Source organism: Trichosurus vulpecula, chromosome 5 (genome assembly GCF_011100635.1).
Source record: "Trichosurus vulpecula isolate mTriVul1 chromosome 5, mTriVul1.pri, whole genome shotgun sequence".
In the NCBI taxonomy this organism is placed as follows: domain Eukaryota; kingdom Metazoa; phylum Chordata; class Mammalia; order Diprotodontia; family Phalangeridae; genus Trichosurus; species Trichosurus vulpecula.
The window spans coordinates 309175134-309197979 of NC_050577.1; the positions used below are offsets into that span (position 1 = coordinate 309175134).

A 22846-nucleotide genomic window follows, 5' to 3' on the forward strand; every position below is an offset into this window, starting at 1 on the left:
TTCTAAACCCAACACAGAACTCACCTTCCAGAATCTCTAAGCTGGGTGTGTCCTCAGGGGGCATCTAGGCCAGCCCTTGACTTGAAGAATCCTCATTATAATTCCCTCTGATCTCTAACAGGGGCCATCTCGGTTCTGCTCTAAGGTCTCTGGGGACCCATGCTCATGATCTCCTCAGCCAGCCCACTCGATCATGGAACTGCTTCAATTAAGAGAAACATCTTCCATCTGCTGAGCTTAGACAGGGTGTATCTCATATACCTCACAACCTTCCATGGCTCCCCTCTGTTCTGATTCAAATGAGACAATGGACTTCGGCCAGTGGTCAACCAGAAAGTGCTGAAGTCTAGGTCCCTTCTTCCTGACACCAACTGGGGCAGCCCATGAGGTCCCCCTGCTCCAGCTCCCACCTCCTGCCCTTCAGACCCTGCACATCCCAGCCTGTTGCCCATTCCCCTATCTCATCCTGTGTCTATGCCTTGTCTTTGCCATCCCCCATGCCCAAGATCTCTGCCTCTCCCATCTCCATGGACTCTGATCCTCAAGACCCAGCTGAGGGCCCATCTCCTCCATGAAGCCTCCCAGAATTTCCTTCTAGGCTGTCCCAGGGACTTGCCTGGATCTCTCCTTTCTGCACTCTCTCTTATATGGTGGAGATTTCTGGCCATGGCCCATGAGGCTGTGGGCTAATTCTCACTGACCTTCCAGGCTCCTCTGATTCCTCTGCATGGGGCCCTTCTCCCTGGCCCTAAAGCCCAATCACTCCATCCTTGGCTAACAGTTTTCATGAGTCATTGTGACCAAACCAACCTTCCATCCCAGAGTGCCCCATAATGAGCCATCCCACCTCGGTAGGACCCACTTGGGTAGGCTGCCCTGGTCCAGTCTCCTAGAGTGCCCTCCCTCCACACTGCCATGTTACTGTAGGAGCTGTGGCCCAGTCAACACTTCATGGGAACTTGTAGGACACTGCGGGATGAACACAAGACGATTGTGGAACTCTGTATTTCACAACAAGGAGGGTGGAGGTGGACAGAAAATACATTTGTTGCATTATTGTAGGAACATGGCTACATCCCAGGGATACCAGAGTACAAGGATTTGTGTCTCAACACAGGGTTTCTTTACAGTGCTCAACTGTCCCTTCTAAGCACCCCAGAATACCATGGACCTGACTGGCTGAGGCTGGGTTCTAGGCCTGTGGCTGGCTGGGGTTGGGGCTGGGTTCTAGGTCTGTGGCTGGCTTGGGCAGGTGGCTGGGCTCTAGCTGACCAACACATGCAGGCACTGGCTGTGCTTCCTTGGGTTGGGATGTGCACGTGCATGTGGCTGGAAAGAAGGAAAAGGTCATCTTCTGATTCATTTATGCCAAGCTCCCCTGGACCAGTGGTGGCCAAGGCCGACATCAGGCTGTCCCTCCTGAGAACCAGGCCAGGCCACAGAGGGGCTCAGGCCAGGGGAGGGGAACGCCCACCTTTTACTAGGTGGGCTTGTCTTGCCCCATCATACCCCTATCCAGCACAACTCTGGGCAGATGATGCTTAGGACAGAAATGAGCAAAGGGAAGAAAGTATTGGGCCTTATACACAGAGGCAGGGCCCAATCCCTGGCAGGAAAGCGGGGCGAGGAGCTGACTCTCAGAACCAGTATTCAGAGACAAAGATGTGGACATTGACCACGTTGCGATGAGAGACCATCCCACCCACCACATAGTTCATTTCCAGCTTGAGCGTGGCATAGAAGGGGCCCACGATGGGACGGACCTGGCGCACCACACCTGCCAAGAAACCAGAACAGCCAGGTCAGCCAAGATACCTGCCCCACCCCCACGCCCCAATGCCCAGTGCCTGGGCAGGATGCTGAGAACACAAGGAAAAAGTCATTCCTGTTCTGGGGATCTGACATCTCCTGGCTTTCCTGCCTCCATGGGGCAGGGGTGTGCTTTTATTGACTGAGCAGAGGGTTTGACAGGCAGCTGGCCTCAAATCCAGAAGGAACTGAGTTCAAATCCTGCCCATGATGCCTCTCAGCCAAGGGGACTATAAACTGCAGAGGGCACTGACCTGCTGCCATGGAAGGACTTTCCTCCTTCAAAAGTTCCCTTTGCTAAAGAAATCAGTCCCAGGTTAGGTCTCCCCCCACCCCAGGTTTGGAGGTTGGATTAATTCATTCAAAAGGAAGTGCCCCTGGACTCAGGACAGTGGTACCATGGGGACCATGAAGGGGGCAGGGGGATTCCCTCAAGGGTATCCTCCTGTACTTGGGCTCTGGGGTCGCCCCCTGGGCTGTGATGGGCACCTAGGCCCAGCCCTTCCAAAGTATCTCCTGAAAGTGCCTTTGGGGGTGCATTCCCTGGTAGCTCGCCACCTGGGCCCTTGAGCCAAGGTGGGCCTGTTGGGTGAGTCAGCCCTGAAACTGATAGCCTTTCCCTGAGTATCATCCCAAAGAGTAATAATTGACTGTGGACACCATCAAAGGCCACTAAAGCAGGTAATGGTAGGCTGGAGGCCCAGTGCCTCAGCAGACCCTTCCCCCTGGGGAAGACCTTTGGTCTGGAAAGCTGGGGGTGCCTCCTCTGGGCCATCAGTAAACTGGCCTCTACTGGTGATCGGGCTTGGGGTCTGGGCAGGTGGGGCATCTAGGGGGCTGGCTTCATGGGAAGTGGGAAGAATTGTGGGTATGGAGTCAGAGGGTTGGGCTTCAAATCCTGGCTCTGCTCATTACCATCTGTGTGACTTCAGGCTTTCCCTTGCCCTCTCTCCGCCCTGGGTTCTGTCCAGGGAAGGGTGTGGCTCTGAGGCCCCATCTAGCTCTCAGTCTGGGACCCTGTGGTCCTCTGAACCCACAGTCCATGGTTTCCATGTTCTTTCCCAACAGCTGCCCTGGGAAGAAGACCAAGTGTCTCTTTTTACAAGGGAGGCACAAGCTGAGGACTGGCCCAAGGTCACCTCTCTGGGGGTCAGCAGGTCCTTCTTGGATCAGATGAGCACCCTTCCATAATCCTCCAGCTCCATCTTGGGGGAAGAAGAGAGCCCTAGGCCTTGCTGCCTTGAGGGATGTGTTCCATGGAAACCCCTCCCTCTTGGCCTGGCTTTGGGTCCCAGAACTCCAGATTCTCAGAGCAGTAAGGGCAGTTTGTCTGAGCCCTCCAGTAGCAGGAAAAGTCCCTCCACACTAGACCAGAGAGGTTGTTGTTATTCAGACTCTGCCTCCATGATACCTTTCAAGAAAGCTCCTTCCACGGAGGGCAACTTTGGCTGCCATCTGCCTGCCTAGAACCTCCCCCAATGTTGCTTCTTCTGCCTCTGAGACCAAGCAGCAAGAGGTTGACCCCTCATCCACATAGCCTGCCTGGTGGGTGGGGGTGGGTGGCAGACAGTGGCCATACCAGCCCTGACCTCTTCTCCAGGCTGACCATGCCCAGCCCCTTCCAATGGTCTTCCCAGGGCATGGCCTCTTTCACCCTGCTTCTCATCTTCTCTGGAAAACTCCAGGCTGCTCAAGTCCTTTAAACAGATCACCCACCAGATGGGAGCTGGCCAGGACTGAAGGGCCTGCCTGCTTCTGGGAGGGCAGGACGCTAGACCAGCCCACCTAAACTTGGCACAGGAGGATTGGCAGGGGTGGGTGGTGGTGGGGAGCCTATCTCCCACTGTGGGTCCAGCTCCTCTCCCTCTGTGACACTGACCCTCCCCTGGGGCAGGCCCTGGTAGCTGACTTGGCAGCCAGCCGTGGAGAACTGCTCCCCCGTGACTGGTCGGAGAAAGCTCTCGCCTAATCCTGAGGATTTGGCGTGAAAGCCTCACAGAGCCAATCCATCAGCACCGGGAGGATGGCTTGGCGGCTGTTTTCAGGGGGAATTTCTGAATCAGGAAGTGAGCACCGGAGTAATGGAGCCTAATCCTTGGCCAAACTTTCGGAATAAGGTGGGAGGAAAGGGTCACAATGGCATCTTTGACCCCTTTCAGGGTCCTGATTTTCCAAAGCCTGAGGTTGGGCCCAGGAAGATTGATTATGGACAGCAGCCCGAGGTAAGCAGGAGTCCCAGCAGAGCCCCACAGGGTGGCCCAGGCAGCCGGCCTCTCCCCTGCAAGTCTGGCTGGCTGGCCCGCAGCCTCCCTTTTCGTGGCCCTCTTGAGAGCACCGCTGTCCATTCGGCCCTGGCTCTCTTCACGCCCTCTGAAGGGGCCTAACCACAGAAGCCTTGGGGCTCAGGGTCCAGACTCCAGGAGAGTGGCCCTGCCCACTTCCAAGCCAATCCAGAGGCTTGCAATTGGTGGGCCCTTCTCCAGGTCCCCAGCACCTGGGGAGGCTTCATGGCCCAGGGCTGGGGCCTGGGGCCTGGCCCTGAATCCTGTTCCCCCATTATCTCCAGTTGGAGCAACCCCACTGCTGCCTCCTTATCTTCTACGGCACCTGGGGGCTCTACCCCGAAGGGAACAAATTCCCTTTCCCACATCACTCAGTGTCTCATCTTCCCAGGGATCCTCAGGATCATGTGACCCAAGAGGATCTAGTTCATGAAGCCCCATCAGCATGAAGGGGCAGAATCTGAATTTGAACCTGGACCCTGGGACGCCCAAACCAGGAATCTTCCTCCTGCAGAATGCTGGTTGGAAGGGACTGTCCAGGTCATCTGGCCCAACGAGGAAACCTCTAGACAGCCTGGCTGGTGGTCAGCGGCCTCTGCTTGGGCTCTGGAGTCACAGGAGCTCCCTTTGCTCTGCTACTTACTGGCCCCAGCTTCCTCCCCTGTAAAACCGAAAGGCCTTGTTCCAGCCCCAGAACCACAGGGTACCTGAGCAGGAAGGGACCCTGACTGGTGGCCTGCCAGGCCTCTCCAGCTCTAAATCCACGGTCCCATGCTCTGTGTTGGCAGGACTCTGGGAATGGAAAGCTCCCTGACTTCGGAAGAAATCCCCAAAGTCTGGATGCCATGAGTGAGAAGCAAGGACCCACAGTGCTTGGAGGTCCACGGAGCTGGCTCTGATGCTGGCCCTGCTGCCTTGGGAAGGCTCTTCCTCTCTCTCTGGCCCTGAGGTCTCCCTTTGCTGGTAAAACCAGCTCGCCAAGGGTGATTTCAGCTGCAAATCTCCCTGTCCAATTTGTAATGAAGTCCCTTGATCTTCCTTCCCATAAGGGCTGCCCCTGGGCCGACCCCATGGAGTTCTGCCCTCTGGGCCAGTCCAAATGCAAGGCAACCAGGATTCCCAGAGGAGGAGGTGAGGTCAGAGAGTCTTACGGGCATGGGCAAAGGCCCTGAGGCAGGAGATGGAGAGTTGTGCCTGGGGAAATTACTGGGTTTTGACTCTGCTACGTATTTGCCCACCAGAGGTAAGGCCCTCCGAGGTGGGACTCCCCAGAACTGCTCTGGAGGAAATGGCGGGGTGAGCTTCTCTCCCAGGGTTGCCTGAGGCCAGTGTTGAGGGCTGGGAGGCCATGAGTGGATGGGCAGGGACGGAGCAGGGAGAGCAGCCTAGGAGCGGCAGCGGCTCACAGACAGCATGAATGGGCTGCAATTTAGCCAAACGTTTGGAGGCTGGGGCAAGGAAGTCATTTGTGCCGGGAGAAAGAGGTAATTAGAACTTTAACAAATGAAAAGAAACGTTGGTCTCATTCTGCATTCTCGATCACTTCAGGAAAAGCCCCGGGGTCTGAGAGTGAGGTGGAGGCACATATACTTGCACATGCGGTGTTCCGACTTCTTTGGAATATGATACTTGCTTACTGAGGGAGGAGCAGGGCAGCTTCAGGATGGCGTTTGGGGAGCTCTCCTCTGTACACAGATCTCTCGCTTCGGTGCCTTTGCCCCAGCTGTTGCCTATGCCTACAGCGCCATACCTCCTCACCTCCTCTTGCTGGAATCCCTAGCTGCCTTCACGACAGGGACCACCTTCCAGACGAGATTTCCTGGGCACTGATCACTGAGTAGCCTTGAGCTCATGGGGCTGGTGAGCAGGGATTCGCTGCAAGACAGTGAGAATGGATTCCTGCTTCAGGTAGGCACCAGACTCATCCCTTCCAGCTCGGTAATCCTTGGCAATCTCCTTGTAGGAGTCATGTCGAGGAAAGGAGGTAATAATGGGACAGGCGTTCTCATGAGGCAGCGGCCGTGAGGGGACGAGGCTGGCGGGGTGAACGAGGAGCAAAGGTCTCACTGCCGTCCACACTGGTCAGAGTGCGCCTGGGCACCTCAGGGCTGTAGAAGGGATGAGGGTCCTGAGGAGGGCAGTGACCAGCCTGGGGGAGAGTCCCCAGCTCTGGTAGAGCAGCTGGAGAAGGCTCAGGTCAAGCCTAGGAGCTGGATGGTGACCAAGATTGTCCTGGGGAAGACGCATGAGGCCCACTTAGACTGAGATGGAAGCATGTCCCCAGGTGGAAGGGCAGCCCTGGGAGGCGGCCAGCTCCCTCTCCCGTGGGCTGCTGCTCAGCTTCAGTGGAGGTGGGGGCTTTTCCAGGTCTGTGGTGGGCCAGCACACCCCGGAGGTTCCTTCCAGCTCTGGGATTCTGGGGCATGCTGGCTTAGATTTAGATCACGGCCCTGTCACTCAAGAACTGTGTGACCTCGGCCTTAGCCTTGCCTCATGGATAATGAGGATATGAGGAGCTTGGACCAGAAGACTTCTGGGGTCCCTCCCAGATCTAAATCTTTTGACTATGATGACTGTTCCCTGTGTGGTCACAGTTTGGGGTGGGGGTGATGGAGGGAGCTGCTGATCATGTAATGGTCAGTCCAGCCTGGCTCTATACCTCTCTGACAAATGGGTCTGAAGGAGGGTGCTGCTGGTCACTGTGACCTCTGTCTTCTAAGACCCCACCCTCTCTGACATTTCCTCTCTCTCCCCAGAACCTGAGCCATTGAGGAATTCTGCCCAGTGAGTGAGAGGGACGCTTTGTGATAGCCCGATAACACCAAGGCCACAAGCTGGATGCTGTGCTCAGGCTGGGGCCAAGATGGCATCCAGCAGAGCATCTGGCTGGGGCGGGAGGCCTCAGGACTCAGAGTGGTCAGGCCTCAACAAACTCATTCACTTCCCACTCTGTGGACCTCACTTCCCTCAGCTGAAAAATGAAGGTTTGGGAGTAAATGACTTCTAAGGTCCCTTCTGGATCTGCCATTCCATATTCTATGTTCTAAGGTCACAGGAAAAAAAGGATTTTGCATGTACAGCTTGCAGGAGCATTAAAGGTCATTACTCCAAACCAAGCCCTTTATAGAAGAGGAGACTGAAGTCTAATGGGGACATCTTGGCCAAGAAGACAGAGGTGGTCAATGGAGAGCCAAGGTCTAGGCCGAGCACCTCTGAATCCAAGACTGTGCTCTGACATCCCCTGTTCTAAGCTCAGCTCTGACATTCCATGTCTCCAAGATTCTTTTTAAACTAAGTATCGCTCCAAGGCAAAATATGGACTTTCAATAAACTGAGTATCGCTGCAGAGAACTCCGTGCTGAGGAATTCATTTCTAATTATTATGTCCTAATTAACTCTTAATTCTTTCTCCATGACCTAGGATGGCCATGGGGGGTGGGGTGGGTTTGGAGTCAGCAATGGATCAATGGTACCTTGGTCTTCTATTTATAACAAGGAGACCCATTTGCAAACTTGTAAAGTTGCTGCAAATGAACCTTTGGCCAAGGCTGGAGACCCATTTCCTTCCACCTCCAAAGCCAAGTTAGCAGTAGCAGGTTTTACAGGCAGAAGAATGAAGCCTTTTCCAGTGAAGGGCCAACGTTCCCAATGCCACTGTATGGACGGGAAGGTGGGGATTTAGTGGTCCAACAACACCCCCTCGTGGCCACATTCCAAAATTGTACCAGAGGGTGGATGGCAGATTTTCACGGAATTCTGATTCTGCTCTCAATCCCCTCCGGCTCTGCCATCCTCTGTTCTAAGGCCCCTCCCAGCTCTCACATCCCCTGTTCTAAGGCCCCCTCCCAGCTCTCACATCCCTAGTTCTAAGGCCCCTCCAGCTCTGACATCCCCTGTTCTGTCCTTCTGCGTTCTATGTTCTAAAATCCCTCTAGGTTTTAACAGTTTATGTTCAGAACCTTCCCAGCTTCGACATCACACTCTACACTAGGAAATAATCAGGACAGTTTTTTCTCTTATGAAAACAGATTTTCTATCAATTTTACAAGTGTTTCCCAAACATTTCTACTCCTTTCAATGCAGCATCCCTAGGACTGGGAGCTGGAAGGAGATGGAATTCCTGCCCCCACAGAGCTGACAGTCCAGAAGCACTGACTTGTATAACAAGAAACCTTTTCAATAAGAGGACAAAGCTGTTGAGACTTGAGTCGGACCATGAAGGGCAGCTTGTTGTAATCAGGCTCCTGGAGGAGCCTGCCCATGCTGCCTGGCAGCTTGGCATGGTCAGGATTTGACAGAGCTGGACAGATCCTGGGGAGGCACGAGGAAACCTGGAAAATGTACTCACCCACAGTCATGCCATCCAGATACCGCTTAATGATGTCAAAGGAGTCCCTGAGGTTCCCTTCAGTGATGTCAAAGATGATGTCAGCGTGGTTGGCCGGGTATGCGGGCGTAACAGCCCGAAGGAAGATGATTTCTGTGGGTGAGAGCACATGTCAGGGGCAGGCAGAGACTTTGAGCAGAGAGGAAGAGAGAGGAGACAGGAGCAGAAGCTGATGGCACATGCTTTGCAAGGAAGAACTCATGGTAAATGGCCCTGATTTTCTCAGTAAAATAAGAGGCAAGGTCCTCATGTGGGAGGGAAGGCAAGGAGAGCTGTGGGGAGTTACAGAATGGAGAAGAAAGTTTGAAATGGCTTCAGTGGGGAGTGAGATAAGGAACTAACGAGGGAGGACTAAAAGAGTGAGGACCCAGGTGAGATTAGATGAAACACCTCTGCAGTGAAGCCAGGCTGCCCAGCCACGGCGTGACTTCCTCCCTCAGCCACATGCAGTAGCTCATGAGAAGGAGCAAAAGAAACAGGTTGGGGCTGAGGCCAGACAAGGGATGGAGAAGGGAAGTGAGGGCATAGGATCTTGTGGATTTGAAGTGACCGCTACAAGGTCAACACTGGGTGGATCTGAAGTCCAAGTGGGGAGGATGCCTGACAGAGCACTGAGGCGGAGAACAAGGGGTGGAAAGCTACAGTCGCCAAGTGTTCACGAATGAAGGAACACTGAAGCAGCATTTAGAATGTGCCGGATAGTATGCTCAGCCCCAGGCTACAAATGCGAAAGCAAAGACAACCCCTGCTCTCCAGCAGCGGGAGACAACCCTCCAAAGGGAATGGTGGCCAGAGGGGCTTCAGGGTCTAGAAAGGAGCAGAGATGGCAAGTGAGCCATAGGGGAACAGACTGACACACCCCCTTCCAGGACTCTGATTATGATGCCAGCCACAGAAAGAGGGTGTGGGGGTTGGGGAAGGCTGGCACATACCCTTCCCAGGCGAGGCAGCTAGCTGGGATGGCCAGAGTCAAACGAATATGGATGTGGCTGGTGTGATAAAGGCTGCCATGGGAAGCACTCACTCCCTGAGGAGGGCAGGGGAAGGGATGGAGGGCTGGGCTGGGCTGGGCTGGGGTCAGGAGGTCAGGAGGTCAGGAGGGAGATCCAGCCCTAAAGGACTAGCCATGGAAACAAAACTTGTGGGTAAGGAATGGTGAGATCCAGGGTGTGCCCATCCCTGAGTGTTGCTGAGGCTGAGTGAGGACATCCTTGGACTTTGGGGAGGTTTGGCAGTGGGAGCAGCATGTGGATGCCCTGGTAGAAGAGTGGGAGTGGTAGGGGAGAAGAAGATGGTGAGCCAGGGAAGGAAGCCCTTGACTTAGTGCCAATGCACCCAGATCTCCTGACATTCCTTCCTGTGCTCTTTGGTGCAGTAGGAAGAACCTGGGAGAAGGAATCAGGAGATCTGACCTCAGAACCCCAGCCTTCACACTCCCCACCCCTGCCACCTCCATCAGGCTATAGTCTGCCCAGGAGCAATGCTAAATGGTCCTAGTGGTCAAGCCCCCAAGGGCCCAATCCCATGACTTACCTTCAGGGCGAGTAAACTCTCGGAAGGTGGGCAAGGAGATCACCGTGTGGGAGATAGTGTGGACAGGGTCCAGAACACAGGTGACATCATTGGGCCGACAAGACTTGATACAACGCACGGTGTCTGTCTTCTCGTTTCCGATCCTGGGAGAGACAATAGCAGAGAACATGTTAGGTTGGCAGAAGTAGCCAGGGGAGGGACGGGAGAGGGGTGAAGGCTAGGACTGAACTTACAGTCAACAGATCTGGGTTCAAATCCTGATTCTAACAAATTGACAGTGAGTTGGGTCCACAACTGAGCAGGAAGAAAGGGGTGGGCTGGAAGAAATTGCAAAGCTCCTTTAATGACTCCAAAATTCTCCCCGAATCAAACTTTGCCCATCTCTTTAATACCAGTGTCCTACAAGCATTGTGGTATGTCTGCGACTCATGAAACATCCCAGTCTCTGAAGAGCTGAGAGTAATCCTCACTCAGAGGGCATCAGAGAGGGGCATGGTGGGCATGAGCAGGCTGCAACACAAAGCAAATGGGTATCTATGAAGTTAAGGATGACACCCAAAAAGTGTACGATGCAAAGAGGATCATGTGTGCCATGTCAAGAGCAGGGAGTCATTAGTGGAAATTGTCTGTGTTCTCTCCTGTCCTCATAACAGGAGAGGGTGAGAAAGGGCCCCCAAGACAACCTCATGGAAGGGCATAGCCTGGGATTGGCCCTCATGGATGGAGTGGGAGCTGCATCCTCACTGTCTACATCCACAGCAATGGTACCAGAGATCCAGCTGAGGGTCTAAAGAAAGAGGCAGCAGGATCTCAAAGATTAAAACAATTGAGAATATTGGACCAAGGGGATGGAAAGGTCTCAAGAATAAAATTCCAACATGAGCAATTCTGACAGCTAAGAGAATCAGCCTCCAGAGACCAGTGGGGCTAAGCAGGGATCAGTCTACTGGATTTTTGAGGAGTCATTTGTCCATCCCAGGATTTCTTAGATAGATATAACCTGAGGGTGACTGCTAAAACAGCATGTCCTTGAACAAGAGTCCACTCCACACCATCCCTGATGAGATTTCACTAAATGATCTCCTGTGATGGGGAGCTCATTACCACTTGGAACAGCCAATGGTATTTTAGCCTAATTCTTGCTGCTAGGAAGTTTTCCCTTGAGTCCGAATCTGTGCCCTCTGAACTTCTATCCTTGCTCTGAGTTCTACACTCTGGGGACAAGCAGGTTAAGTCCCGTCTCCCTTTCATGAGATGGCCCTTCAGATTTGGACATGGGTCTCAATTATATATCCCCAATTCCCTCAAGGAGTCCTGGTCAGGCACAGTCTCCAAGCCTTGCCTTCCAGGTGCACCTCCTCTGGATACAGTTCCATTCTTCATTGTCCCTCTTAAAGTGCAGCACCTGGAACCAACCACAGTCCTCCGGCCATCAGCTGAGCCAGACAGTGGCATTGCCCCCTCCCTTCTTGGACACTACGTGTTTGTTGAAAAGGAAGATGCCATGTTCTTGTTCAGGAATTGTAGGTGCCTCACTGTTTGGAGAACTCCTCTGATATCATAATGTCTCCAAGCTATATCAAGTTTGTCCAGTGACATAATCCTGAGTTGTTTAAAAATATTTCTGCCTGATCTACCTTATTTTAACCACTGTGTGGACACCACAACATTTGCCATCATCATTGCAGAATACAGCCAGCCTTGGTAGACACACTCAGTCTGCCCCCAAAGAGTCTATCAGGCTGATTCTGCTGGCCAGAAGAAGCTTGGAAAGGGGGAGGGGTTGCCTTTTCTATTGGGGATGCCTATACTTTGAGTCTTCTTCAAGAGGCTCCAGTGGAATGTCTGTCTACCAGGGGACTCCCAAGGGAAGCTCAGTTTCCTGCATGAAGCCTGCCTCATAAACACTGTAGTGTCTGCATGTCTCATTGGGAGCCAGGAAACATTATTGTTACTTCTTACATCACAGAAATCCATGTGGACAGACCAGATGGTCCACATCAGTGATTATGGTCTAGTACCTAGCATACAGTTGGCTCTCAGTCAATGCTTGTTAATCGCTTGGTTGATAGCCTGTCAAACCTTCCATAGAGTATCTACTCAATGCCCTGGGTGCAGGGGGGTTGGGGTTGGACTGGAGGCAGTGAGAGGGGTTCTTTTGATTATTTTATTACTCCATGGATCACACTCTGCCTCTGTTGTCCTTCCCACTTGCTGCATGACCCCACACCATCTTTTCCAGTTGTCCGTGCCCTGCAGAACATCAGGCATCTTTGGTATAACCGACAGTCATTAACAGAACAGAAGCTCCCTGAGGGGAGGGGCTGTCTCACTTTTGTGCTTGCATCCACCGCACCTAGCACAGTGCTGGGCATGGAATACACACAGCCATGAGTGCTTGGCCTGGGCACACATGATCTATCCTCCCCCTCCCCCACTGTTGGTCCTATCCTATCCCCAGAATTCTGACTTCAGGGCAACAACTGTCCATAGCATCACCGGAGGAATCATGCTGCCATTTGTCATGTATGATAGTGAAGCTACGTTCAAACTTCTCCATGCCTATGCCTCCCCAAGCAACCTGCTCCAGCATCTGAGGAGGCTCTTTACGCTTTATTTACCAAAGCAGGTGCTGATCAGCACTGGTATACAGAATTCCCTCTCCTGGGAGTTCCACTTACCAATGACATCACAGGTCTGGCCCAAGAAAATGATGTGGACATGGTGACTGATGGAAGGGTTCCTGGTAGCTAGAGGCAGGCCATCTCCTATCACCAATCACAACTTTTGTAAAGTAACTGTCAGGACAGTAGGTGCCAAAAAATGAGCTGGGTCAGACCCAGACCAAGAAGGAAAATTGAGAGCAGGTGATGGAGGCTGGCTACCCAGGCATGTCCCAGTCCTGTTGCAAACACCTGGAAGACACCTCAAACTGGACCCGAGAGCATCACTAATGGCCTACCTGGCCACTTCCCCACCTGTCAAAAGCCTTTAGGAGAGTCACCTCTCTTTGCCCAGATGGAGGAAGCCATCAGGGATGGTCACCAACAGCCTCCATCTCTCCCATCTCACCATTAACTGAAACAAGTAGGGCAAAGCAGATCCCACTGGGCCATGGCTCTGACAGGGATGACCTCTGTTCTTGGGCCCTTCAAAGCTCCTGATTCTAAAATGCCCAACTTCTTCACCCTCTTCCTGAGGACACATTGTTCTAGGGTCAGCCTGTCTCTGCAATGAAGCCCAGAACTTGAGGCTGAGCCTGACTGAATCCTGCATAAAGAACCACAGTGAGGTGGGGGGGGCGATAATGTCTGCCCCACCCCATCACTGCTGCTGCCCAGGACAGTAACCATCTCACTCAGGGACTAGAGAGGTTGGTCTGGCTTGGATGATGCCAGTGAAGGGACATCTGGGGTCAATCGTTCCATTCCTGACAGAAGGATAATTAATGTCCTTTCACCGGCTGTGCTCCCATAAAGACAATCAGCAGCTGGCTACCACACCATACTCTGAGTAGTCCTGGAGAGTGGGTCACTCTAGACCTCAGGTCCTCATCTTGCCTATGCAATCAAACCACTATGGTTGGGTTTTTTTTTAAATAACTTTAAAGGCTCACTGGAAAACAAAGTAAATGTCCATCAGTCTGGGAATGGCTAAATAAAATGTGGTATGTGGATGGAACAGAGTATGACTGTGCTGTAACAAGTGATGTGTTTGATGAACACAGAGAAGCATGGGAAGAGTGACATGAACTGATGCAGAGGGAAGCCAGCAGAACCAAGAAAACAATAGACACAATAATGATATGAATTTATGCTATGAAATTATAATGACCAGTAAGGAACTTCCCCGGGAGGGCCACACACTCCCGGCTGGTGATTGCCCCCACCCAAACAATGTTTCTAGAGAGTACCAAACATCGCTTGGCTCCTCGGCTCCACCGACCTCCTCCAAGGCCTCCTTGCCAATCACCCGGCTAATAGTACCATCCTTCCCCTTTCTTCCCCTCTCCACTACAGTTCTGGAACCATGAACTAAGAAATTAACTGCCATTGTTCCTGGACCGATAGTGTTAATCTATTGCCCTTTGGTTCCACTCACCCTTTCGGTAATTTTCCATACTAAAGTCCCTCACTTTGGTCACCATTCCCCATGTGTGGTTCCTCCCCCCACCCCCATCCCCTACCCCATTAGAATGTAAGTTCCTTCATTACTGTGTCTGTTCTGGGAAGATGGGAGGGGGCCTGTTTTATACCTTGCTCCACTTTCTCCTCACTTCATCCATCTTTCCAACTAAGCAAAAGAGAAGTGAAAGTGAAATCTCCCTTCCCTCCCTAGGATCAATTGGGTCCCATTTTGTAACAGTTCTTCTTGGATTTTTTCCTTTAACTGGCCGATCAGAGTCTGCCTGGTCTCCTTCAGCCCAAAAGAAAAAAAAAGTGCTCTGGTTGATAAGTCTGAATAGTTCTAATTGAGCATCCCTTAGAGAAATCAATTAGAATAAACTTCTCTTCACCTGGGCCTATTCATTTCCCTTTTCATATTGAAAGGACTTGGCTTGAGGATGGGGGTGGGGGGATGTTTTGGACAATGAGTCGAGAGCAAAACAGAAGAAGCAAAAGTCATTGTGTGAAAAATGACCTAAAAATGCTCCTTTTATAATTCTGACTTTGTTTCCCTGGATATCAGTGATTGAAGAAATACATACATTCCTCATAAGAAATAAATGAAAGTTCCTGTATTGTTAGACAACGAACGCGTGTGCACACACATGCATACACGCACAAAGGAAAGAAAGCATGTAAGCTCCTCGAGGGCAGCAGGTGCTATATTTGTGTTTATATCTCCATCACTGAGCATAGATTTGGCTTAATAATTGTTTTTTTTTCATTTGTCCATTCCATTTGGCCCCAAAGAAAAGAAATGAGAAGTGGGCAGGGGGGCGGGAGTTGGGTCTGAAACACTATAGATAACATCAGACTTGTGTGATATGTTGCTTAATTTTGCGAAACTGTTTCCCCCTCTCTTTTTAATTTTTTGTTATAAAGAATGGCTCTCTGGGAGGGAGAGGAGATCAGTGGTGGGGGACAGATACATTGGGAAATGCAGGTGTTGCAACACAAGTTAGCAATAGAAAATCGTTTTTAGCAAAAAGGCAGGATTACACATCAGACTCACTTTTAGCACATGTTCCACTGTGGCCTCTGGATTTTCCTCCCCCAACCCATTCCCTGGTTCTAGAAACAGGAGACATGAATCTAGCTAGATTCTGTCGGTAGGCAGATACCCACATCACGAAGATGAGAGTTTCTTGAGAGCAGGGATTTGAGTCAGCTAAACTACAGTGTAAGCAGAGTGCTTCTTTAAGTCTTCAAGGGTCACATTAGTGGCAGCTGTCATCCTCTATGTTGTTACCATTCCCCAGGTAGGATGCTTGACACACAGTAAGAACTGGCCACAAATATGGGCTGAAGTAAATGGAACCATCCCCATTATCTCCTGCCAAGAGCAGCCCTAGTGTGGGACAATGCCGGACGTTGGAGATGTTTATTCACAGAGATGATGTCTCTGGAGTAACCACTGGCCATGTCCCTCTTTGTTCTGCTCGAGCAGAGCTTCAGCCACTCTGAGCAGCAATTCAATCCAAGCTTTTCTTAAGCACCTACTGTGTGCCAGGAGGCAGTAAGGATGCAGAGAGATATTTACATTCTACCAAGGAGAACATTCGAATGGGCCAAGTGCCCAGTCCAGGAGGAGTGGGATTAGCGATGCTTCTGCTGCCCTCCATTCTCTTGGGGAAACAGGTCAGCTAGCGACAAAGTGCCTTTCGTGCTGAGAGTGAAAAAGGGTCTCCATTTCAAATTATCTTTTTCTAAAAGAGAAGGTGAGGAAATGAGAGCCCAGCCTAATCTGATCCTCAGGAGGAGGAAAAGGTTTATTGATGGGACCACAGAAGTCACCACAGAGAATAAGCACAAAACCCCAGACTGTCCAAAGCACCCACATTGACCTTTTCTTCAATGAATCATCGATCACACAAGCTGTGGAACAACAGTTCACCTAATGGCTGAGGAAACGAAGGCTAATGATCCTAATAACAAAATACAGACATTACATTTTGAAAGTGTCAAGATAGAGCCCCCAGGGATCCCTCCATACAGATAAGCAGCCACAATTCCATCTCAGTTGGACACCACTGCTGTATGCCATCCTGCCTCGCCTCCCCTCTACACACGTTCTTTATATTTTTCTGAGTGACAGTATATGTAGTGGTAAAAAGGCAAGACTAGGAGTTAGGAAGACTCGGGTTTGAATCTCATTTAATACCATGGCTGTGAAACTTGGGGTGAACCTCAATCTTAAAATAAGGGGGTTGGACCAAATGGCTTCTAGAAGTCACTTCTAGCTGTGGCAAGACTTGGAGTCAGCAACACCTGAGTTCAAACCCTGCCTGTGTGACCCTAAGCTAGTCTGTGTGCCTCAGTTTCCTTGTCTGTAAGATGAGGGGCTGGCCCAGATGAGTCCCTTCCAACTCTAGAATGAGTCAGTCTCCCATTATCTCTCTAGACCCGCTCCTCACATGGAACATGAGAGTGAAATGAGGAGGTGGTCTCTGGAGCTGTGCCCAGGTTTAAAACGCTGTCATTTTTATTAGGAAGAACAACAGATTCTGAGCTCAGAAAGGATTCACCCAGAGCCCCTTCTGATCGTTCCGTTAGTAAGCCCCACCTTTGGTCACCTCTTGGCCCTTGGGCCTCTGCTGTTTTCTTGATCTAAGCCCCCGTGGGACCTGGGCCTGCACCTCCTTAAGTCAGCCACATGACATTAATTATTATTTAATGTAATGTAGCTCTGTAAGGTTTACACGCAGCATCCCCTCGGCCCCTCAAACAAGCCAAGGAGCTAGCTGCTGGAATGATGCACATTTTACAGGTGAGGAACCGACTGGTTCAGGATCACACAGCAAGGAAGCATCAGAGCCGGGATTTGACCCCGCTTCCAGAGCTCCAGCCCTCTCTCTCCCCAGGGCTCCCACCCCACCCCCAGCACGGAGATGAGCTGCCCTTCGGCAGGCTCTGCCTGATAGGCGCACGCTCTGGGCTACCCTGGGCAACTAGAAAGGCTCGACTTGACCACGGGTCCGGGACTGGACTGGATCTCGAACCTCTCAGCCCTAACCTGGCTCCGCCGGCACCTACGGGTGAACAGGGCATCTCCCCAAGGCCGCCCCTACAGGGGGGACCCGCGCCAGTGGAGTCCCAGCCTATCCAAGGAGGCAAGGCTGGAGGGGAGAGGGGAAGAGCTTAAGGCCGCGACTCCAGGTCCAACTCTGCGAGCCGCTGGATGGCCTTTGGGGCAAGATGCTATAGCTTCTCTGAGCCTCGGCTTCCTCAGAATCCTCGGCCTGCCTCGTCCCAGGGCTAGTGTGAAGAGGGTTCTGTAGACCTTCACCCTAATTCCGATTGGCGATGAGAGTTCCAGGGGCAGGACGGGGCCAAAGGGCCACACGGGGGATGGGGTTTGGGGGAGGACGGGGCACTTTATTAATCCAGAGGCGGAGGGCGCGGGGGGGGGGGGCAGAGGTGGGGGGAGGTGCCTGTGCCTGCCAGCTCAGCGCTCAGCAGTCACAAAGATATGAAGCTTGGCCACAAAAGTGTTCACGGCGCCGTGCCGGAACAGCTCCATCTGCACCGTGAGGAGCAGGTCCCGCGGCTCGGGGATCGGCCTCTGCACGGCCACCACGCCACTGTGCGCGGCCACTTTGTGCGTGGTGAAAAAACCCTCCTCGTTCCCACCGGTGATGGTGAAGAAGACGCGGTCCCCAGGGACGGCGCTCGAGGGGCCCATGCGGAAAATCACAGCCGGCACTTGGATGGTGGTGGGGAAAGAGAGGTGGTAGTGGGTTATTCTCAAGGGCAGCCTCGGGCATTCCTGATTCTCATTACAAGGTAAGCGCTCGCAGCGACTGCAAGAAAAGGAAGAAGACAAAGAAACAGGAGGGTTAGCGCTGGAGGAGCAAGCGAGGCAGGCGGGGGAGGTGGGGCACAGGTTGGGGGCCGCGGCTCAGGGTAGCATCCAGAAGAGGCAGGGGCCGGAGAGCGGGCTTAGGGGCCTAGCCTCCCTGGCTTCTGGCACTGCGGGGAAGACGCCAGACGGCCAGTGAGAGGAACTGGCTTCCTAACTGCACCTGGACGAGGACAAGGCCAAGGCTCCTAAATAGTACGTGGGGCTGGGCTAGATGCCACCCGAGGTCTCTTCCAGAAAGAAATCTAGGACCCCAGTTCCTCTGAGCCTGTTCCGCTGGTGACGGAGGACTGCCAACACTCTCAGTACCTGCTGAGGGCTCTTATGAGAGGGAAGGGACCTGGGGAACTGGGGCCTTGTAACCATCAAAACAACACCGAAGTGGGTGCGGCTTCAGAAACTTAGAGCAAGGAACGTCAGAGCTAGAGGGGCCTTAGGACAGAGAATGCCAGAGTGGGGAGGAGCCTTTGCACCCAGAATGTCAGAACAGGGAGGGGCCTTAGAAGAGGGAAGGTCAGAGTTGGGAGGGGCCTTAGAACAGGGGATGTCAGGGCTGGGAGGGGCCTTAGAACAAGGAAGATCAAAGCTGGGAGGGACCTTAGAACAGGGAAGGTAAGAGCTGGGAGGGAAATTAGAACAGGGAAGGTCAGAGATGAGAGGGGCAGGGTTAGAACAGAGAATGTCAGAGTTAGGAAGGCCCTTAGAACAGGGGATATCAGAGTTGGGAGGGTGCCTCAGAACAGAGAATGTCAGAACTGGGAGGGGGCTTAGAACAGGGGATGTCAGAGCTGGGAGGGCTTTAGAATAGGGAATGGCAGAGCTGAGAGGGACCTTAAAATTCATTGCTGTAATTAGGAAGGACTCCAAAGATCACCTCTCCTAATGTCTCCCTTGTTTTACAGATCAGTAAAAGAGGAAAAATGACTTCCTGGAGATTCCACAACAAATGAATAGCAGGGTCAGGACAAGAACCCAGCTCTCCTGATGCCACTCCCCCAGTGTGCCTCCCAAGTGGCCCATGCTGCCTCTGAGGAAGAGTTAGGAAGTCAGGAGCTTCCCCACAGAGTGGGGGACCAGCCCTTGTTAGCTGTGCCAAGAGAGGTCAGGCTGCTTTACAAAGGAGCTCTTTTAGAAGGCCCCAGTTCCCCAAGTGGTAGTGTATGAAAGGGGCACAGAGCAAGAAATACGGAAAGGCAATAGGTCTGATCACTGTCCTAGAACACGGGCTCCTAGAGGACCCCAGAGAGCACTTGCCCCCCATTGAAGGCCAGCCCCACACCCCCTCCCTTAATAACCAGGGTCTGCTTCAGGCCATATCCTTTGGGTCTGGGAGCAAACTCTAGCTAGAGAAAGGGACAGGAGAAAATGGAAAGAGAAAAGGGGGAAGGAGAGAGACCAGAGCCCTGCAGGATTCAGTGGATACTATGGGGTCCCCAGACCTGGTCACCATAGACCACTCATTCACCGAGCATTTATTAAGCACCTACTGTAGACAGGACTCTGTGGAAGACACAGATAAGAAGCTGCCAGCCCCCCCCCCCCCCCCCCCCCCCCGCCGCCTCTGAGACTCTTACGGTCCAGAAGAGAAGGTGCAAACAAGGATTGTAATCAGGACCGAGACACATCATCTTTCACTGCCATTGAAAGTTTATCAAACATTCCCCACAACAATCCTGTGAGGTAAGGAGGGAAGGCTGTATTGTACCCACTTCACTAATAAGGAAACTAAGGCTCTGAGAGGGAAGGGACCTGCCCAAGGTCCCGAACAAGAACAAAAGTGAGATTCAAATCCAGGACTTTCCCATTGACCCCTGCCCAGCGCCTCTCAGTGAGCGAGCTCTCCCAAGATTTTGCCAGGGGCCTCACTGGGTACTGGGGCCACAGAGACAGCAGCAAGGTGGTGCCCCCAGGGAACTGACATTCCCAGCAGGTGGGGCCCAGAAACACCAGGGGTAGCTGGGAATCAGGGACCCCTGGGGCATCTCTGGTGTTTCAGGTGCAGGAGCTAAGACCTGGGAGCATGGCTGGAAGGGAGAGGATGCAGTGGGTATGAGACCCTCTTGAAGGGAGGATTGACAGGGCTTGGTGGTGGATGGGACGGCCCCCCCCCCACTGGCCTCGGGGAGGGGGAGGGGAAAGGACGTTGCCAGGCCCCAGAAACTCAGTTGGAGGGAAAGGAGGAAGTGACTTTGGCTTTAGATATGCCAAGTTCAAGGGGCTAGCAGAAGAGACAGGTGGGAGAAGCTCACTGGTAGTTAGGCAGGTCAGGAGCTGGGGAGCCAAATGGGGGCTGAGTTGAAGGTCCTGGAAATCCAGGTATGAGAGGCCCCACCCTCACTCAAACACTAGTTAAACACCTGTTGTGGGCTATTCACCAGGCTTCCCTCCTTAATTCTTTTCCTACAAAAAGCTATTTCAAAGATGCCCTTAAGGGGCAGATCCAGGAACACGGAAGGGCCATTGTGGAGCATCCAAGCTTAATTGAAAATAAGAAAAGCTTCTGGACTGGCCATTAGAACACTGGGCAGACATGTGGACTGAGCTGACAGGTAGTGAGATCCTCATCCCAGGAGGTGATCAGGCTCAGTGGAATGCTTGTCTTCCACTGAGGCTGGAGAGGCCTAGAGGACAGGTTGACTGGGCTGTCCTCTTCAGTCTTCATTAGCGCTAGAACTCCTGCTAACCACTGCTAGTGGTCAGAGGAGACCATAGATGAGAAGGAAGAACCATCTTCATAGCAGTGTAGAAGGAACTTGAATGTACCCCTTGGTACAATTACTCATGAGTGGTTATCAAGAAAGATACATTCACTAATTAGAGTCTCAGAATAGCAGAGCTGGGGGGTGGGGTGGGGGATGACTTCAGAATGAAGAGCAGAGTAGGGAGAAACCTTAGAAGGAGGGATGTCAGAGCTGGGAGGGGCCTTAGAACTGAGAATATCAGAGCTGGGAAGGCTGGCTGGGATGGGTTGGGGAGGCCCTGGGAGGCCTTGGAAAGCAGTGTGGCACACTTTATACAAAGCCATACTTTGGGTCAGAGGACCCCGGCTCTAAAGTAGAAGCGCTGTAAGAGGGCACCTTTTCCAACCCCCTCATTTAACATATGGGAAAACTAAGGCCAGGCACAGCAAGATGACATCATGGTTTCACAGGTGATAATTGTCAGAGATGAGATTTGAGCTACATGTTTGGACTGGGGAACTGGGGAATCAAGAGCTCTGGGTTTGAATCCCGACTTTCCCTCTGCTCAGCTGCACAACTGTGCACAGGTTGCTTAACATCTCTGGGACCCATTTTCTTCACCTAGAGAATGGGTTGGGAGAGTAGGGTTTGGACCCGAATGGTTCCTTCCAGCCCTTCATTTGTGATGCTACTGGGTGAGCACTCCGGGTTTCCTGCAGGCTCTGGGAGAGCAGCGCCAGAGGGCGGTGATGGACACCTAGCAGAGGCTGCCTAGGGGACCACTCCCTGGGGTCAGGGAAAGGAGCGATCCTACATGAAGTGTTCGAGCTCTCAGCACGTTTGGGGATAGTGTCAGGTCAGCCGGGCTGGTTCTCTGGTGCATCATTTCATCATCTGGCCAGTAAGTGGCGCTGCTGGCAAGAAAGCTCACGGTAGCGGGTGAGGCGGGGAGCAGGGAAATACGGGTTTGGGAAAGTGTAAGGATAGAAACAAAGTCTGGGAAGTTCCAGTCCGAAAAGACTTTGACAACTATGTAACGTGGAGGCTCGGACCCTATGAGGTCCATGGAGTATGAGACAGAATTGGAATAGGAAAGGAAGAAAGAAAGAGAGACAGAGAGGAGAGAGACAGAGACAGAGAGGGAAGGAGGGGAGAGAAGGAGGGAGGGAGGGAGAGAGAGAGAGAGAGAGATGGGGGGGGAGAAAGAAAGAGAGACAGAGAGGAGAGAGACAGAGACAGAGAGGGAAGGAGGGGAGAGAAGGAGGGAGGGAGAGAGAGAGAGAGATGGGGGGGAGAAAGAAAGAAAAGAGGGGGAAAGAGGAGAGAGAAAAGGGAGAAAATAGGAAAGAAAAGGAAGAGAAAGAGAAAGAAGGGGGGAGACCAACAAGCTGCTGTCCTTGTACTCTGGTTTCTTTAGCTGTAATATGGGGGCAGAAGCATTCTCGGACACCTACTAATCTGAGCCCCTTATCCTATCCCTCCCTGCTGGCTCTTCCTGCAGTTCACTCCTTCAGGGGCCACGGATCTTGGGGTTCCCCTTAGACTTCTCTTTGAGGTAAGGTAGAGGCTGTCCCAGCCCAGCCACCCTTCTGCCACGCCCTCGGGCAGAAGCTGGGTGCCCACAGTGAGGGGTCCGGAGGGCTGCTCACATTCCTACAGCACCTTCAGGCTTGCAAAAGCGCTTCACAGACTATAAAATGTGAACCTCCTGTGAGCTAAGTGCTACAGAGAGCCTCATCCTCATTGGACAGGTGAGGAAACTGAGGCTCGGAGGCTTGTCCCAGGTTACCCAGTAAGTGGCTGGGATGGGTACAAACCCCCTCCCCCACTATATCACACAGCAGCAGCAGCACACAGCCCAATGGAACCCAGAGCTAGAAGGTCCTTGGGTGTCACCTTGGGTCCGCTTGAGGAGTGATCTCCCGCAGGCCAGTACAGCAGAGCAGACCTGGATGTCTTCTGGCTAACACGGACGCCTGGTCCAGCCCCATTCCAGAGGTGCCAGGACTTCAGTGACCCCGTTAAAGCTCTCTGCCATCCTTCCAAATCCTCATTTCTCCCCTAGGTGGCACCCCGGGGGTTCGCGTTCTGCATAGTCCCAAGTTCAAACCCAGGCTCAGACACTTACT

The 22846-nt window shown here is 52.6% G+C and overlaps 1 protein-coding gene across 2 annotated transcripts in view; it reads right to left on the bottom strand.

The window, feature by feature from the left end:
- Positions 1-977: 977 nt before the first annotated feature.
- FBLN1 (fibulin 1) overlaps positions 978-22846 on the bottom strand; it is a 66796-nt gene continuing 44927 nt past the window's right edge. Inside the window, exons 15-17 of one of the 2 annotated variants that reach the window (XM_036759152.1) lie at positions 10012-10154; positions 8440-8571; positions 978-1777 (exon numbers count right to left, since the gene is read on the bottom strand). In XM_036759152.1, coding sequence (XP_036615047.1) covers positions 1638-1777; positions 8440-8571; positions 10012-10154 — 415 coding nt within the window. In that variant the 3' untranslated portion in view covers positions 978-1637. Of the gene's footprint in view, positions 1778-8439; positions 8572-10011; positions 10155-15922; positions 17978-22846 lie in introns of those variants that run through there. The other variant, XM_036759153.1, reaches the window with a different exon arrangement.